The sequence below is a fragment of the Curcuma longa genome, chromosome 4 (assembly GCF_044706935.1).
Source record: "Curcuma longa cultivar G26 ecotype Majalengka, Jawa Barat chromosome 4, ITB_CL_G26_1.1, whole genome shotgun sequence".
NCBI classification, from domain to species: domain Eukaryota; kingdom Viridiplantae; phylum Streptophyta; class Magnoliopsida; order Zingiberales; family Zingiberaceae; genus Curcuma; species Curcuma longa.
The window spans coordinates 9,446,627-9,459,804 of NC_133864.1; the positions used below are offsets into that span (position 1 = coordinate 9,446,627).

Genomic DNA, 13,178 nt, shown 5'->3' on the forward strand with positions numbered 1-13,178 from the left:
TGCATTAACCATAAGTAGCTTGAGAGAGCTCCACTATGCACGATTATGAGGATGAGCTACCGCACCATTTATCTTGTGAAGTTTAATTATCATCATTCTCAATCTATTCAAGATGGATTGAAATTATTATGTTGTTGATCCATGTGAGATTCTCACTTTGTTACCAGATTCAAAGAACTTTAGTACTTTAGCCTGCAGGTCTAGAGTTCGAATCTGGGGAAGACAAAAATCCACTGGGCAGGGGTGGAAAGTCCTAGTAGGTAACAGCACGATCGATGATCGACGACCCATAACCCACAGAAAAATAGAGACCGGGATAAGTAGAATTCCCACGGACGGACGGGTCGGGTCGTTACAAATGTACCTTATACTAACACCTCTCTTCTCTAGAATTCTTTATATAATTTTCTATGAGATTCTATTATAAATTTTCTATGGGATCCTTCATATAATTAGTTCAATGTAAGTCTTGCTCATGACTAACCTGAATAGAATATTAGTAGCCATAAAAGCTTACTCACGACTTATCTTGAATGTGTCCAATAAGTTCGAGTTTATTCATAATTAGTGTAAAAAGATCTTCGATGTAACCCTTTTGTAAAAAGGTAAAATCCGCCACCTCATCGATCAAACACAATCGATCCCACGACCATCTGTGAAGAGGTAAATCAAGAAACTGTAATTGATCACGACAGAGAAGAGTATTGCTATCCTCGATGTAACCCTATCTTTATAGAAAATGCTTTGATTAATCCATCCAAAGCCTTCACTCATCATTACGTTCTCATACACACAAATTTAATTAGTTCCATGTACATTATATTAACACTTCTTTTCTCTAAAATTCTCCGTATAATTTTTTTTAAAATTCTATTATAAATTTTTTTTTAGAATGATAAATATCATATATAAGTCTTGCTCACGACTGACCTGAATAGAATATCAGTGACCACAAAAGCTTACTCACGACTTCTCCCAACTTGTTTTAGGGACAACCAATAAAATTTGGAGAATAATGAATCAATAATATGCATACAACATATTGAATACAACAGTGGCCACCTAGACCACAGTCACTTATAGGAATTATTAAAAATTCAACAATCTTAATTATATATCTACCTAAAAGGCAAGAATCTCCATTTAAATTCAAAGGAATTAGTTCAGCTGATGTATAAGAATTTACGATATCAGACTCATACTAAGTTATGAATATAAAGACAAAAACACTGATTGCAGTTAAGTTGGGCTATTGGTATATCAGTTAGACCTTCTTACTCATGGAACAGTTTCAAGAAGACATCGGACACCGGTTTGCATATTTGAACAAGTCAGAAAATCTCAATCATACACCACAACACCAATAGTCAGAACGAGTATATTGAATGTCCAGTAGTGGCATGAATCAAGTGTAGTTTCTCATCGGTTTGTTGAATGAGTTCTCGACCTAATAGGATTTAGGGTGTCCTTTGGGTCTCTCAATCAGTACAGAGAAAACCTCCAGTAAGACATCCATCGAAGGGGTAGCCAGGTATAACCATAGCCACATGGAGAATAATTTGGTCAGGATTACTTTGATTTTGTAGCAGCTCAATGATGACCAGTAAATATGATACCTTCTGAAATTCAAAACTCAAGTGTAGCAAATTTATAAAGATTTTTCTTCATATAAGAGCGGACCCAAGAACACTGACTGTTAAGCTGAACCACCCTCTTTACTTTCCGATTTACCTAGGTGACAGTGGAAAATTTCGTCAGGGCCAAACTGATCATCCCAGAATTAATCGACCCGAAAGACTAAATATCTAATGTCAACTAAAAAAAATGCTAACCTTAGACATAATAATCATAGAAAAATTTAATGGTGCAAGGTGACGAATCAAAACCTTCCAGTTTCCTACTTGCAAACAACTTTAAGCATGTTAAATGAAAAGAAGTTGCCAATAAATAGGAATAGGCCATTGGACTCCTCTGGGGCTATGTACAAATACTATTTTTCAGATCCTGAAACAATTGAGCACCAGATGTATTAACCAATAGAAAGCAAAGTGCAATTATGTATCCAGTTTAATCCTAGTAATCTCAACTAAATCGAAAGCTTTTGCACCAATAGAAACCATTTTTTAGATGGAAGTATGAATAAAACAAGTACCCAGCAAAGCAACTCAACCAACAAAAGCAGAGCTAACCAAAAGAATATAATCTGCTTAGAGTCCTATGAAACATATGGCAAATGTGATTCTATCTATACCACACATTTGAGAATTTGGATTCAAACTTTCGTTTCTGAACTTCTACACCAAGATGAAGTTATTGAGACAAAATAAGCAAACCTTACATCGGATTAACATTAGAGCATAGTTTCAAAGCTGTCACAAATGGTATAGATGAGAGCACTTCGTATGAAGGCATGAAATATATTTCCAAGACTACACAAAAAGATAAAAGTTTTATCAGACCTACATAAAAGTTTTATCAAACCTTAATTCACTTCTCTTGGCTGCCCATTTTGAACCCCTTGCTGCATATTAGGGTGTCCTTGTGGTGAATTATCAGGCATCTGGTGTGAACTAGGTTGGCTTTGGTCTTGTCTCCACCCCCCTCTCTGCATTGGCTCTCCTCTTTCAACTCGTATTGTCTCACGCCGCCTGTCATACCTTGGTCGAGGCTTGCTCCTTGTTTGCTGCCTCTCATTGAACCAAAATTGTGGTCTATGTATGACCTTACCATCAACAAATAGATCACCTGCACCATTTGAGGATAACTATCACAATACAAACAGCAACTGATTGGAAAAGGAGCAAGGGCTAGCAAGTTATTCACGTGAAGAGATAAAATCAAGTAAATAAGATTTGAGAAACAAAGACTAAATAAGAACCTCCATAGTCCTTATTAGGTACATCCAGATAAGAATCAGGCAAAACCCAGAGAACTCCAGGCAATCCTGCAACCAACGGTTAAATGAAATGAATTTTCCATAAGAAAAAAAAATACAATGGTTTCTCTGACAAACAAACAAACAAAATCCATCAAACCAGTACCTTTAACTTTGTAAGAAAGTTCTTCAGAGATCAAAGCTCCAAATCCCGTATAGGTTGTAGTGCAAACAGAGTATATTTTCTTCTTCGCCTCCTCCTCACTGCATCCAAAGCAATCGACTTGAGAAGATTAGAAAACAAATTCGAACTTTATATGGAAAATAGATCTTTTCGAACCTGCCGACAATCTCTGCGAGGGTTTTGACGTATGCAGCGATCATCTCCTCCTCGGAGGGCTTCGGGTCCTGAGGAAACTCCATGACGATGAGCCAGTGCTCATAGTCACAGCCATCGAGGAGGATGGTTTCCTTAGGAGGGCGGTTGCTCCAGTTAGGGGAAGGGTCGTTGAGAGGAGAATACCCCGATCCGGAGGTCGTCTTCCACCGGGACAAAAGGAGTTGCGGCACCACGCCGGCGGGACAGCGAACCTCAGGGGAGAAGACAGGAGCGATGAGGCGGGAGGGACGAGGGGAACGGGAGAGCGGCGACCGCAGAGTTCGCGAGAGGAAAGAAGGGAGGCTTCGTCGGGTTACCGCCGCCATGGAAGCCGAGGGAGTGTCCCAGAAACCCTGCCCCCTTGCCACTTCATTAACGTAACTAGGCATCGGTTCGACATAATGGGCCGATGCGATTTGAAATGCCCAATAAAGATCAATAATCAAAATTTAGAGTGCAATTATTTGATTTTGGTTAGTTTCTCTTGCCTACAATCTCATTTATTTAATCATTTTCTTAAATATTACCTTAGGATATAATTGAGTTGATTACGATATAGAAGAGGACAAGGATTTGAATCTCGACAAAGTCGAGCAATACTCTCTTCCGTCGTGACCAATTACAGTTTCTCGATTTACCTCCTCACAAATGATTGTGGGGTCGCTAGGATGACAGATTCTACTTTTTTACAGAAGAATTTTATACTATTTAATTTTGAACATCAAATTGGGTTCCGATACAACTTATTTGGTAGACATGGTGATTAAGGTCATATGGATTATTTTAGCTAGTTTATGACTGAATTAAATTTGTCATTAGGAATAATCCGATTTAGTTATGTTGAGATAAGTGTATGAATCTTTTAAGGAGTTACAAGTTTTATCTCTCTCTCTATGGACGGATCCAAAACTAGAAGGTGGGCTAGGTTTGAAGTATGAAAGGAGTGAATGTTAGTAGGTTAAATAAAAAATTATATAGATAATAAAAATTAATTAGATATTCATCTTTCTCTCTCTCTCTCCTCTCTCCCTTCTATCCTCACAAGTTCTGAATCGGCCCCCACGGGCGGGGTCAGCTGGTCAGGGCATGGGTGCTTGCAGCATGAGGTGGGCGGTTCGAGGGCTCATGGTTGCATTTGCGATAACATCAATCTATGCCATGTTTCCAAATCCCTCGGCCACCATGCCCTAGTCAGTCCCGTATTCACCGTGATTTACCTCTCCACAGATGGTCGGGGGGCCGATCGTGTGGGGCCGCTAGGTTGGCGGATTCCAACCTTTTGCAGCATCCTCACAAGTTCTGAACCACACCACCACCTTTAGTCCTCTTCTCTCATCTACTTTGGACAATGTCATTGCCTACTTCGGCACTGCGTGCACATGTTGTTGACCTAGTTGTAGTTGAGTTTTGAATTTCAAATATCTGATGTGTCATTGGTGGACTTAACCATCACACCATGCCTTTGTAGGCTTAGATCTTCCACCTATTGTAGCAAAATGTAAAAGTAGAATCAGCCACTCCAACGGCTCTATACGTACGGTTGATCCCACGACTATCTGTGAGTAGGTAAATCGAAAAGCTGCAATTGGCCACTATGAGAGAGGACATTGTTTCGGCTTCGCCGAAATTCAACTCTTGCCTACTGCAACAAATCTGCCCCGCAGTAACCAATTAAATCATACCTTGAGAACTTAGATCTTCCACTTATGTAGTATGAGGTTGTTGTCGCCGTCAAAATTAAAATAAGGAATAATCAAAAGGACACCCCTTTTATTGGAATCATCAAAGGGTGTCTCTTTTTTATTTTTTTTATCAAAAGGACATCACACCACACTAACCCCTGTAAAAATGACATAACCACCCTCAAGTACATTGTTTAGCTAGTTTTTACTTTTTGGCAAACCGATTTTAATTTTTGATAGGTCGATTTCAAAATTAAATCCTGAACCATTCAGGTGGACTTTGACATATTTAACAATATTCACATTGTAGTAGCTATAATGCATATTTAACATATTCAAAATATTCATATTGTAGTAGGTATAATTTCATAACTGCTACAACGCAGATTAGACATGTTCACTTAACATTTACATTGTAACAATTATAAAACTGTAGCTATTGCAACTCAGACTTATCCTGCTAAAAAACATTCACGTTGCAACAACTACAAATCATAGCTGCTACAACTCAAACTTATCTTATTTAACAGTATTCATATTGTAATAGTTATGAAACTGTAGTTGCTAAAACTACAATAGCAGTTATGAAAGCATAGTTTTACAACGTAGACTTATCTTATTCATACCATTAGTCGACCGGTTCAAGATTTAATGTGTGTGGTAGAAAAAATAATATCGAAATGTACTTGAGAGTAGTTATATCATTTTATAGTGGCGGGTGAGGTGGGGTTCTCTTTTAATAAAAAAAACAAAGAAAAGAGGGGCGTTCATACAATGATTCCAAATAACAAGGGCCTTCTTTTGATTTTTGCCCTATTAAAATCCTTCCTTTCTCCCTCTTGTTATATTATCGCACCCACCACCCGAAGTTGAGAGGGAGATTCTGTTAAAATACGCTAATTGAGAGAGAGATTCTCTTAAAATATGCTAAGTGTTATTTGAAAGTTAAAATATGCTAAACATTATTTTAGAAAGATATACTTTTTACAGTCAATTTACTAATTTTTTTCCCATTATTTCCTACTACAATAAGTGACAAATATTTAGTTTTGTTTTTCTAGCCTTCTTTTATATATATATATATATATATATATATAGTCTAATTCCTCCGCTCCTCGTCCGCTCCGGCTGACGTGACTTCCTTTTCTCGCTTCTCCGTCGCCACGCAACAAAAATCAAGAAAAAGCCCGTCTTTCCCAAAATTTTCCCACTTTTCCTCTTCGCTTCGTCCGCTTCTCCGTGCCCGATTCCTCGCTGCGTTCCCAAATCCAAAATCGTGTGGACCGTCTTCGGCCGCTGGAAGACGCTGCCGCTTCCGTCGTCTGTGTTAGTTTGGTTCCGAAGCCAGGCCGCCGCCCGATCTCGCCGCTGGAAGGCGCCGCCGCCGCCTTCGTCGTCTGTGTTTTTGAGTCCGAAGCCAAGCCGCCACCCGATCTTGCCGCTGGAAGGCGCCGCCGCCGCCTCCTTCGCCTTCGTCGCCGATCTGTGCCATCCGTCGCAGCTAAAAGCCGCCACCGCCGCCGCCACCTCCTTCGCCTTCGTCGCCGATCTGTGCCATCTGTCGCCGCCGGAAGCCGCCGCCGCTGAAAGTGGAGCGCAGGACAACAAATCTGTATATATATATATATATATATATATAGATTTGATATACTACTACACACTTTCCTGAGCACTAAGTATATTTTTTTATTATTTTTTTAAGTTTAAAATTTAAGATTTAGAATTTAGAATTTAAAAAAATAATATTTAGGCTAAATGAAGTGAAAATTAAAGTTATAAAAAAATTATACTAGATCTTCACGAGGTATGTAGTATATATATAAAAGAGGTCTTAGATATAGTATTACATGAAAAATATGTTTTTAGAAATCTTATATCTTTTTATTTCTTTACATTCTCTTATTTCTATATTTCTTTATATGGTATCAGAATGATTTGTTTCTAGGAAATTATTTATTTAATATGACAAATTCAACTTATTCATCATCGAACAAAGTCAGAGGAAGTGTCATCGTTGACACTTCCGACACTTTTCTTCTTCACCACTCAGATCATTCGAGAATTATTTTGGTTAGCAAACTTTTGAATGGTGACAACTACGACACTTGGAGTCATTAAGTGAGTGTAACTCTCAGCGTTAAAAATAAAACAGTTTTATCGACGGAAGTATCAAGAAACCAACATTGACTGATGAAATTTTTCTCTCATGGAAAAGATACAATGACATGGTTGTGTCTTGGATCCTCAATTCTATTGAACCTAATCTCACCAATAGTATATTTTATGCTGAGTCTGTTGCTAAAGTTTGGATTGATTTGGAGGAAAGATTTTTTTAAAATAATGTACCCATAATATTTCAAATCGAAAGAGACATGATCTCACTACAACAAAGTTCTATATTTATTACGGTCTATTTTACCAATTTAAAGAGTTTGTGAGATGAATTTTCTACTTATAATGATCTCTCAATTAGTACTTGTGATGCCATGAAAAAATTTGAGGAGCAAGAACAAAGAGAAAAGATAATATAATTTCTTATGCGCTTGAATGAATCTTATTCTACTATTCATAGTCAAATCATTCTTATACAGCCTCTTCCTACTATTAGAAGAGTTTATTCTATGGTTCTAAATGAAGACAAATAAATAGACTTAATTATCTCAGAAGATTAGAAAAGGTCATGCTACTAGATACAAAAGAATCATTATGGGAATAATTTATCAAATATGCTACAATAATTATAACGGAAGCAATCATATGATTAATATATCCAACCACTTACATGACTTACCTCCTAAACACAAGAACCACAAAAGTAATAAAAAGAATAAAGGAAAGAGAGAATTCTTTGTAAATAATTTTCGGTCAAAGACTCCAAGCTTTACATATAAGCAATATCAGTAACTCTTGCCTAGCTCTCTTGAACACTAGTGATACTTAGTCAAAGGCAAATCTTCATGTTATATTGATTCTAAAACTCTTAGAAAATAGATCATTAATAGTGATGCCACTGACCACATGATTTCATCATCTAAATTATTGCTAGACACAAATTACTCAATGAACATAAGAATAAATTACTTCAATTAGATCTGCAAAACTTAGTATAAATCTTATTATCAAAGATGTCCTTTGTGTGTCATCCTTTTTTTATCAACCTATTATATGTTAGTAAGATAACTAGATCCTTAAATTGCTCGACCACTTTCTTTATTTCTTGATTTTTGCCTTATACAAGAATTGTCAACAAGGAAGATGATTGTTTTAGAGAGGCAACATAATGCTCTTTATTACATCTCTTCCACACCTTCAATTTTATATATTCCTAAAGTCAATAATGCATCTTCACAACATGATCTTTGTCATAAACAACTAGGACATCCATCCATGCAACTTATGAAATACCTTGCTTACCTCCTCACAGGAGACGGATTCCACCTTTTGTTGCAGTATGAAGCACCTTGCACAATCAATTAGTGAAGTTTGTGATATTTATCCTTTAGCCAAGCAAACAAGACTATCTTTTGGTATAAGTTATATTTCTACTAGTGAACCTTTTGAATTGATACATTGTGATATTTGGGGAGCTTTTGAGTTATCTCTCAGTCGGGTGTTTATTAATTTTTAACCATTATGGATGATTTTTTAGGTATACATGGATATTTCTTATGTGTTACAAATCATAGATGCAGTCTTTGCTAAAATCTTTCTTTGTGTATTTTGAAACTCAATTTAATAGAAAAGTTAAAAGATTCAAATAGACAGAGGGGGTAAAGGCGGTGATTTTTATTCAATGCGGAATTTTTTTGATGACCATGGAATAATGTATGAAACTAGTCTTAGTTCTACACCCCCAACAAAATGATGTCGTTGAGCGAAAACATCAACATATCTTGATCATGGCTAGAGTCTTAAGGTTTCAATCACATCTACCACTAACCTTTTGGGGGAAAGTATGCTTACTTCCATTTATCTTATCAATCACATACTTATACCTCTACTTTCTATGAAAACACCATTTGAGATTATGTACAATCAACCACCCACTTATCATTATTTATAAGCATTTGGATGTTTGTGTTTTTCTACCAATGTTAAGTCAAATTATAAATTTGATCAGCAATCTTGAAAATGTATTTTTGTTGGATATCATATTGGTCAAAAGGCTTATAAAGTCTATGACGTAAAGGCAAAATAAAAATTTTAAGTCGAGATGTTATTTTTCATGAACACATATTCCCTTTTTGTTCTATAAAAGAAAATAATGGGAATGCCTCTTTGGTGCTACCTTTACAATACATGATCATGCTACTTCATTTGAAAAAGAAACATCTCATATTCCTAAATACTTAGAAAATCTAAATAGTGACCATATCGTTCATGAAAGACCCACATCCAATATATCACTTCCTATCATTCAATCTAATGAACTTATATTACGAAAATTGGAACGTATCGCCGACCATCAATTTGGCTATGTAATTTCCATTGCTCTCAAACCAAGTTGTTTTCTCCAAGCTCATCGTCATCTTCAATGGCGAAGTTAGGTAAGGGCACCCATTATCCTTTAGCAAATTTTATATGTTATAAAAACTTTTCTTCTCCTCATCGTGCCTTTATGCTCATTTCTTTAGTCTCGTGGAAACTACCACATTTACCCAATCAAAGAAGGATCCTAAGTGGCGAGAGACCATGAGTTTAGAAATTCAAGCATTAGAAGAAAATGGGATGTGGACCCCTTCTTTACCTAAACGAAACAAGCCAATTTGTTGCATGTGGGTGTATAAAATCAAGTATAAATCAGATGGATCCATTGAGTGTTACAAGGCGAGACTCATCGCTAAAGGTTATACACAAGTTGAAGGGTTGGATTACAATGAAAATTTTGCACCTGGTGCCAAATTAGTTAAATTCTGTTGTCTACTTGCTATAGCTATTGCTCGTGATTGGTCTCTCCATAAACTTGATGTTCAAAATGTTTTTCTCCATGGTGACCTAGATGAAGAAGTTTACATGCTTCCACCATCTGATTATAGTCGATAGGGGGAGAATTTATTATTTGTCGACTAAATAAGCCATTCTGTGGATTAAAACAAACTTCTTGCAATTGGTATTCTAAATTTTCTATAACCATTTAAAAGGTCATATATAAGTAGTGTAGGATCGAAGTGAGCGCTAGAGGAGGGGTGAATAACACTGATCCCCTTTTCACTTTTTTTGAAAAACTCATAACTTATTCAAAAGCACATAGCGGAATATATTGTAAAAAACAAGTATAAACTCATTTGTTTTTACTTGGTTCACAGTCACTGGTTGTTACTCTAAGACCTATAGTCCTTGACTACTTACGTTGGACAATTCACTAATAAACTCTTTCTCTTAAGAGAAAGAGTCTCGCCTTTACATAAGATGTAGGATTAGTAAACACTTTTACCATCCTAATAATAAAGTACAAAAGATGAATAATACAAAACCTAATACCAACAAAAGAATAGAAGTGTGTGCACGGTTATCGGTGCAACGTTTCGATGTCGTGGCAACATCTCGGGTGCTTCGTTAACATTCAAAATTACAGTGAGAAGAGCATGAATTGATTCTCTAGGGTTTTCCCTCGCAACTGCTTTTATTGACCGATTTAAGCATCTGAAACTCCTTTCAGGTGCCTCCACATCGACTTGTTAATCCGCTCTCGACACTAACTTAGCATCTCCGATCGCCTATATCCCTTTAGGGTGCTTGGAATGTTGACGCGGAGGTTGTCAGGTCAGCTTTTACTCCACCGTGCCTTATCTTTCTTCGGGCACCTAGAGCCTTCTGAGAGCTTAGAAGATGAGGTGTCTCTGTCCAGTCCTAACTCTCCACCTCATTCGCCTTGCTAGCCCGAACAGCTAACATTCAGACACCTAGATCCTTTTGGACGCTCAGACCATCTGATCGTTCGGATCCAATAGGGGTGCCTGAAACTCGAAGTTATGATCCCTTAATTTCTTGCATCACAGAATTAGCACAATACATATTTATAGGAAATTGGACAGTTTTACAACTGTTTGGTCTTGACTTTTAGATTTTCAGTGAAATCCTAGATCAAATCGACGTCTAATGTTCCCTTCAAAGAAACGCATCCTCACCTATTCCTCTTAGGAGAGTTTACCTTTTGCCAACTATTTGATCCTCCAGACCTGGTTGGACTTTTGCTCAATATCCGATCCTCGACCCTAGGACTTTCCTTCCATGTACGGTCCTTGCTGATCCATCGATCTGCTAGACGTTCAATTCGTTGACCCGTATAGACTTCCTGCTTGGTGCTTTGATCTGCCAAGTCTTCCTACCCAGTTCACCTGACTAGGACTTCCTTGTCCGATCCTACAGACTAAGACTTCCTTGCTCAGTCTCAACTAGGACTTTTCATGTGCTCCATGCACACTCACTTTAGCTTGTTAGCACATAACATAATCTTAACTTGAACCCTTTGCCATGATCAAAATATCGATTCGATTATCTGGTGCTTCTTGCACCAACAATCTTTTTCTTTTTAATTATGGTAACTTAGGTTCAAAGTTAAGTCAAAATCTTACTTTGAAAAGATAAACCTTTTCAAAAATCTTAAGTAAGGAAAATCAATCTCCCCCTTAACTAAGTCTCTCCCCTGAAATTAAGGTTATTTTCAAAAATATTTTATAAAATTGTTTTTATAATTTCTCTCCCTTAACTTGGTCCTTTGATGTATCATTTTAAGTTTTGAAAACCAATCAAGTAAAGCTTAGTGCTTAAAGAAAGTTAAGTTTCAAAAAACACTTTATGAAAAAATATTTTGCTTTAAAACACTTTAAAGATTTTTCTTGAAAAACTTTAGAAAAGAATTGCTTTACTTTTTCAAACTTGAAAACTTTTCAGCAACAATGTTTATTTAACTAGTTCCTCTCTCTCTTTTTCAGAAAAAATATTTAACTTTAAAATTTACTCTATCTCCTTTTGACATAATCAAAAATATATAAAAAAGATTATAAAAAGTTTTTAGAAAGCTTTGAAATTTGTAAAAATTTTTTGAAACAAACTACTTTGAATAAATAAGAATTATAACAAACAATTATAAAGATACTAACAACTATAATTTTGAATAATATTTAATGATAAAAAATGTAAGAAGCCTTGAGGTCAAGCATGTTGCCTATAATGTATAAGTACAAATTAAGCATCTATGAATTTGTTCTTATTCACATGTCTAACTTATTATTACTAGCTAACTTTTAGAAAATAGTAGTTTTCACTAAGTTAGTTAAGTTAAATATATGTTTCTAGCTAGCCTTTTACTATGAATGAACACTTAACTTGATTAATGTATGTATGTATTTTTAGCCCAGATTAATTTTGATGCATTGATATAAATATCTGAAATCTAGACTTTTACCTTATGCATCTCACACTATTTTTAGTTTCACAGTATACAAGTAAGTTGGTTCTAATGTGCTTTATGAGATGCGAGCAACTTAGATCTATAGGTGCATGGTTTCTATTGGGAATGCCTAGGTGAAGTCTAGATTTTCATTAATTTTAAAAAAATCATCAAATTTAAAAATATAAGTTTTTAAAAATAGACTTTGAAAAATTATGTTTTGAAAACATAAATAAAAATAAGTTTTGAAAAATAAGTTTAAAAAATATAACTTTTAAAAAAATATTTGTAGTAAAAAAATATTTGAACAGGAGTTCTACTCTATTAAGCACATTCCTAATTATTATAGTTGGTTAAATTCAAAATGTTAAACAGATAAGAACTAAATCAATATGAATAATATAACTAAAAATACATAGGAGTCTACTGAGGTCAAAGTCAAGTACATAGGTCAAGTCAAATACAACTAAAAAAATTAGTGGAGTCTATTGAGGAGGTGGAGGAGGATGGCCTATGCCTCAAGATCTGAGTATGCCCATCATCTGAGTGTATTTAGCCTGATTACGCTCCTCTAATCTACCGTACTAACTAGTCATAATTTGCTGATAAGTGGCAATTGACTCTTGTAGACTAGTGACTAAAGCCTGGATGCTGGTGGCTATCTCTTCAAGTTTGATCACTCTCTGCTCTAGAGTGATAGGAGGTAGAGGTGGAGGAATCTGAAGAAGGTCAACTAAGTTAATGCCATCCTCCTTATCCTCTGTTGTCTGCTTAGGCTGAAGTTGGTTCCCCCGTTTTTAGGACAAGATCACATCATCATCTAAATGGACCCCAACTAAGGGAAAGTTT

The 13,178-nt window shown here is 36.0% G+C and overlaps 2 protein-coding genes across 4 annotated transcripts in view; both read right to left on the reverse strand.

Annotated features, from left to right (window-relative positions):
- LOC141826465 (mitochondrial import inner membrane translocase subunit TIM44-2-like) overlaps positions 1-13,178 on the reverse strand; it is a 58,745-nt gene that overhangs the window by 27,341 nt on the left and 18,226 nt on the right. The gene's annotated exons all lie outside the window — the stretch shown is intronic.
- On the reverse strand, positions 1,260-3,612 carry LOC141827553 (multiple organellar RNA editing factor 3, mitochondrial-like). Of its 2 annotated transcripts, XM_074714824.1 has the most exons (5): positions 3,216-3,612; positions 3,042-3,139; positions 2,879-2,944; positions 2,482-2,745; positions 1,260-1,731 (listed from the first exon to the last, which is right to left on the reverse strand). In XM_074714824.1, the coding sequence occupies exons 1-4, from the start codon at positions 3,578-3,580 to the stop codon at positions 2,483-2,485; spliced, it is 792 nt and encodes a 263-aa protein (XP_074570925.1). In that variant the 5' UTR covers positions 3,581-3,612; the 3' UTR covers positions 1,260-1,731; position 2,482. The 2 variants fall into 2 exon arrangements, with proteins under 2 accessions (XP_074570925.1, XP_074570924.1); XM_074714823.1 differs by lacking the exon at positions 1,260-1,731 and having other exon boundaries at positions 2,325-2,745.

Bases quoted from the DNA above. Each gene is read 5' to 3' on its own strand.
- LOC141827553 (XM_074714824.1), bottom strand. From the start codon at position 3,580: ATGGCGGCGGTAACCCGACGAAGCCTCCCTTCTTTCCTCTCGCGAACT. The intron at 3,140-3,215 runs GTTCGAAAAGAT...CTTTGGATGCAG, and splicing joins CTCGCAGAGATTGTCGGCAG to TGAGGAGGAGGCGAAGAAGA. The intron at 2,746-2,878 runs GTTCTTATTTAG...CAAATGGTGCAG, and splicing joins ACCTAATAAGGACTATGGAG to GTGATCTATTTGTTGATGGT.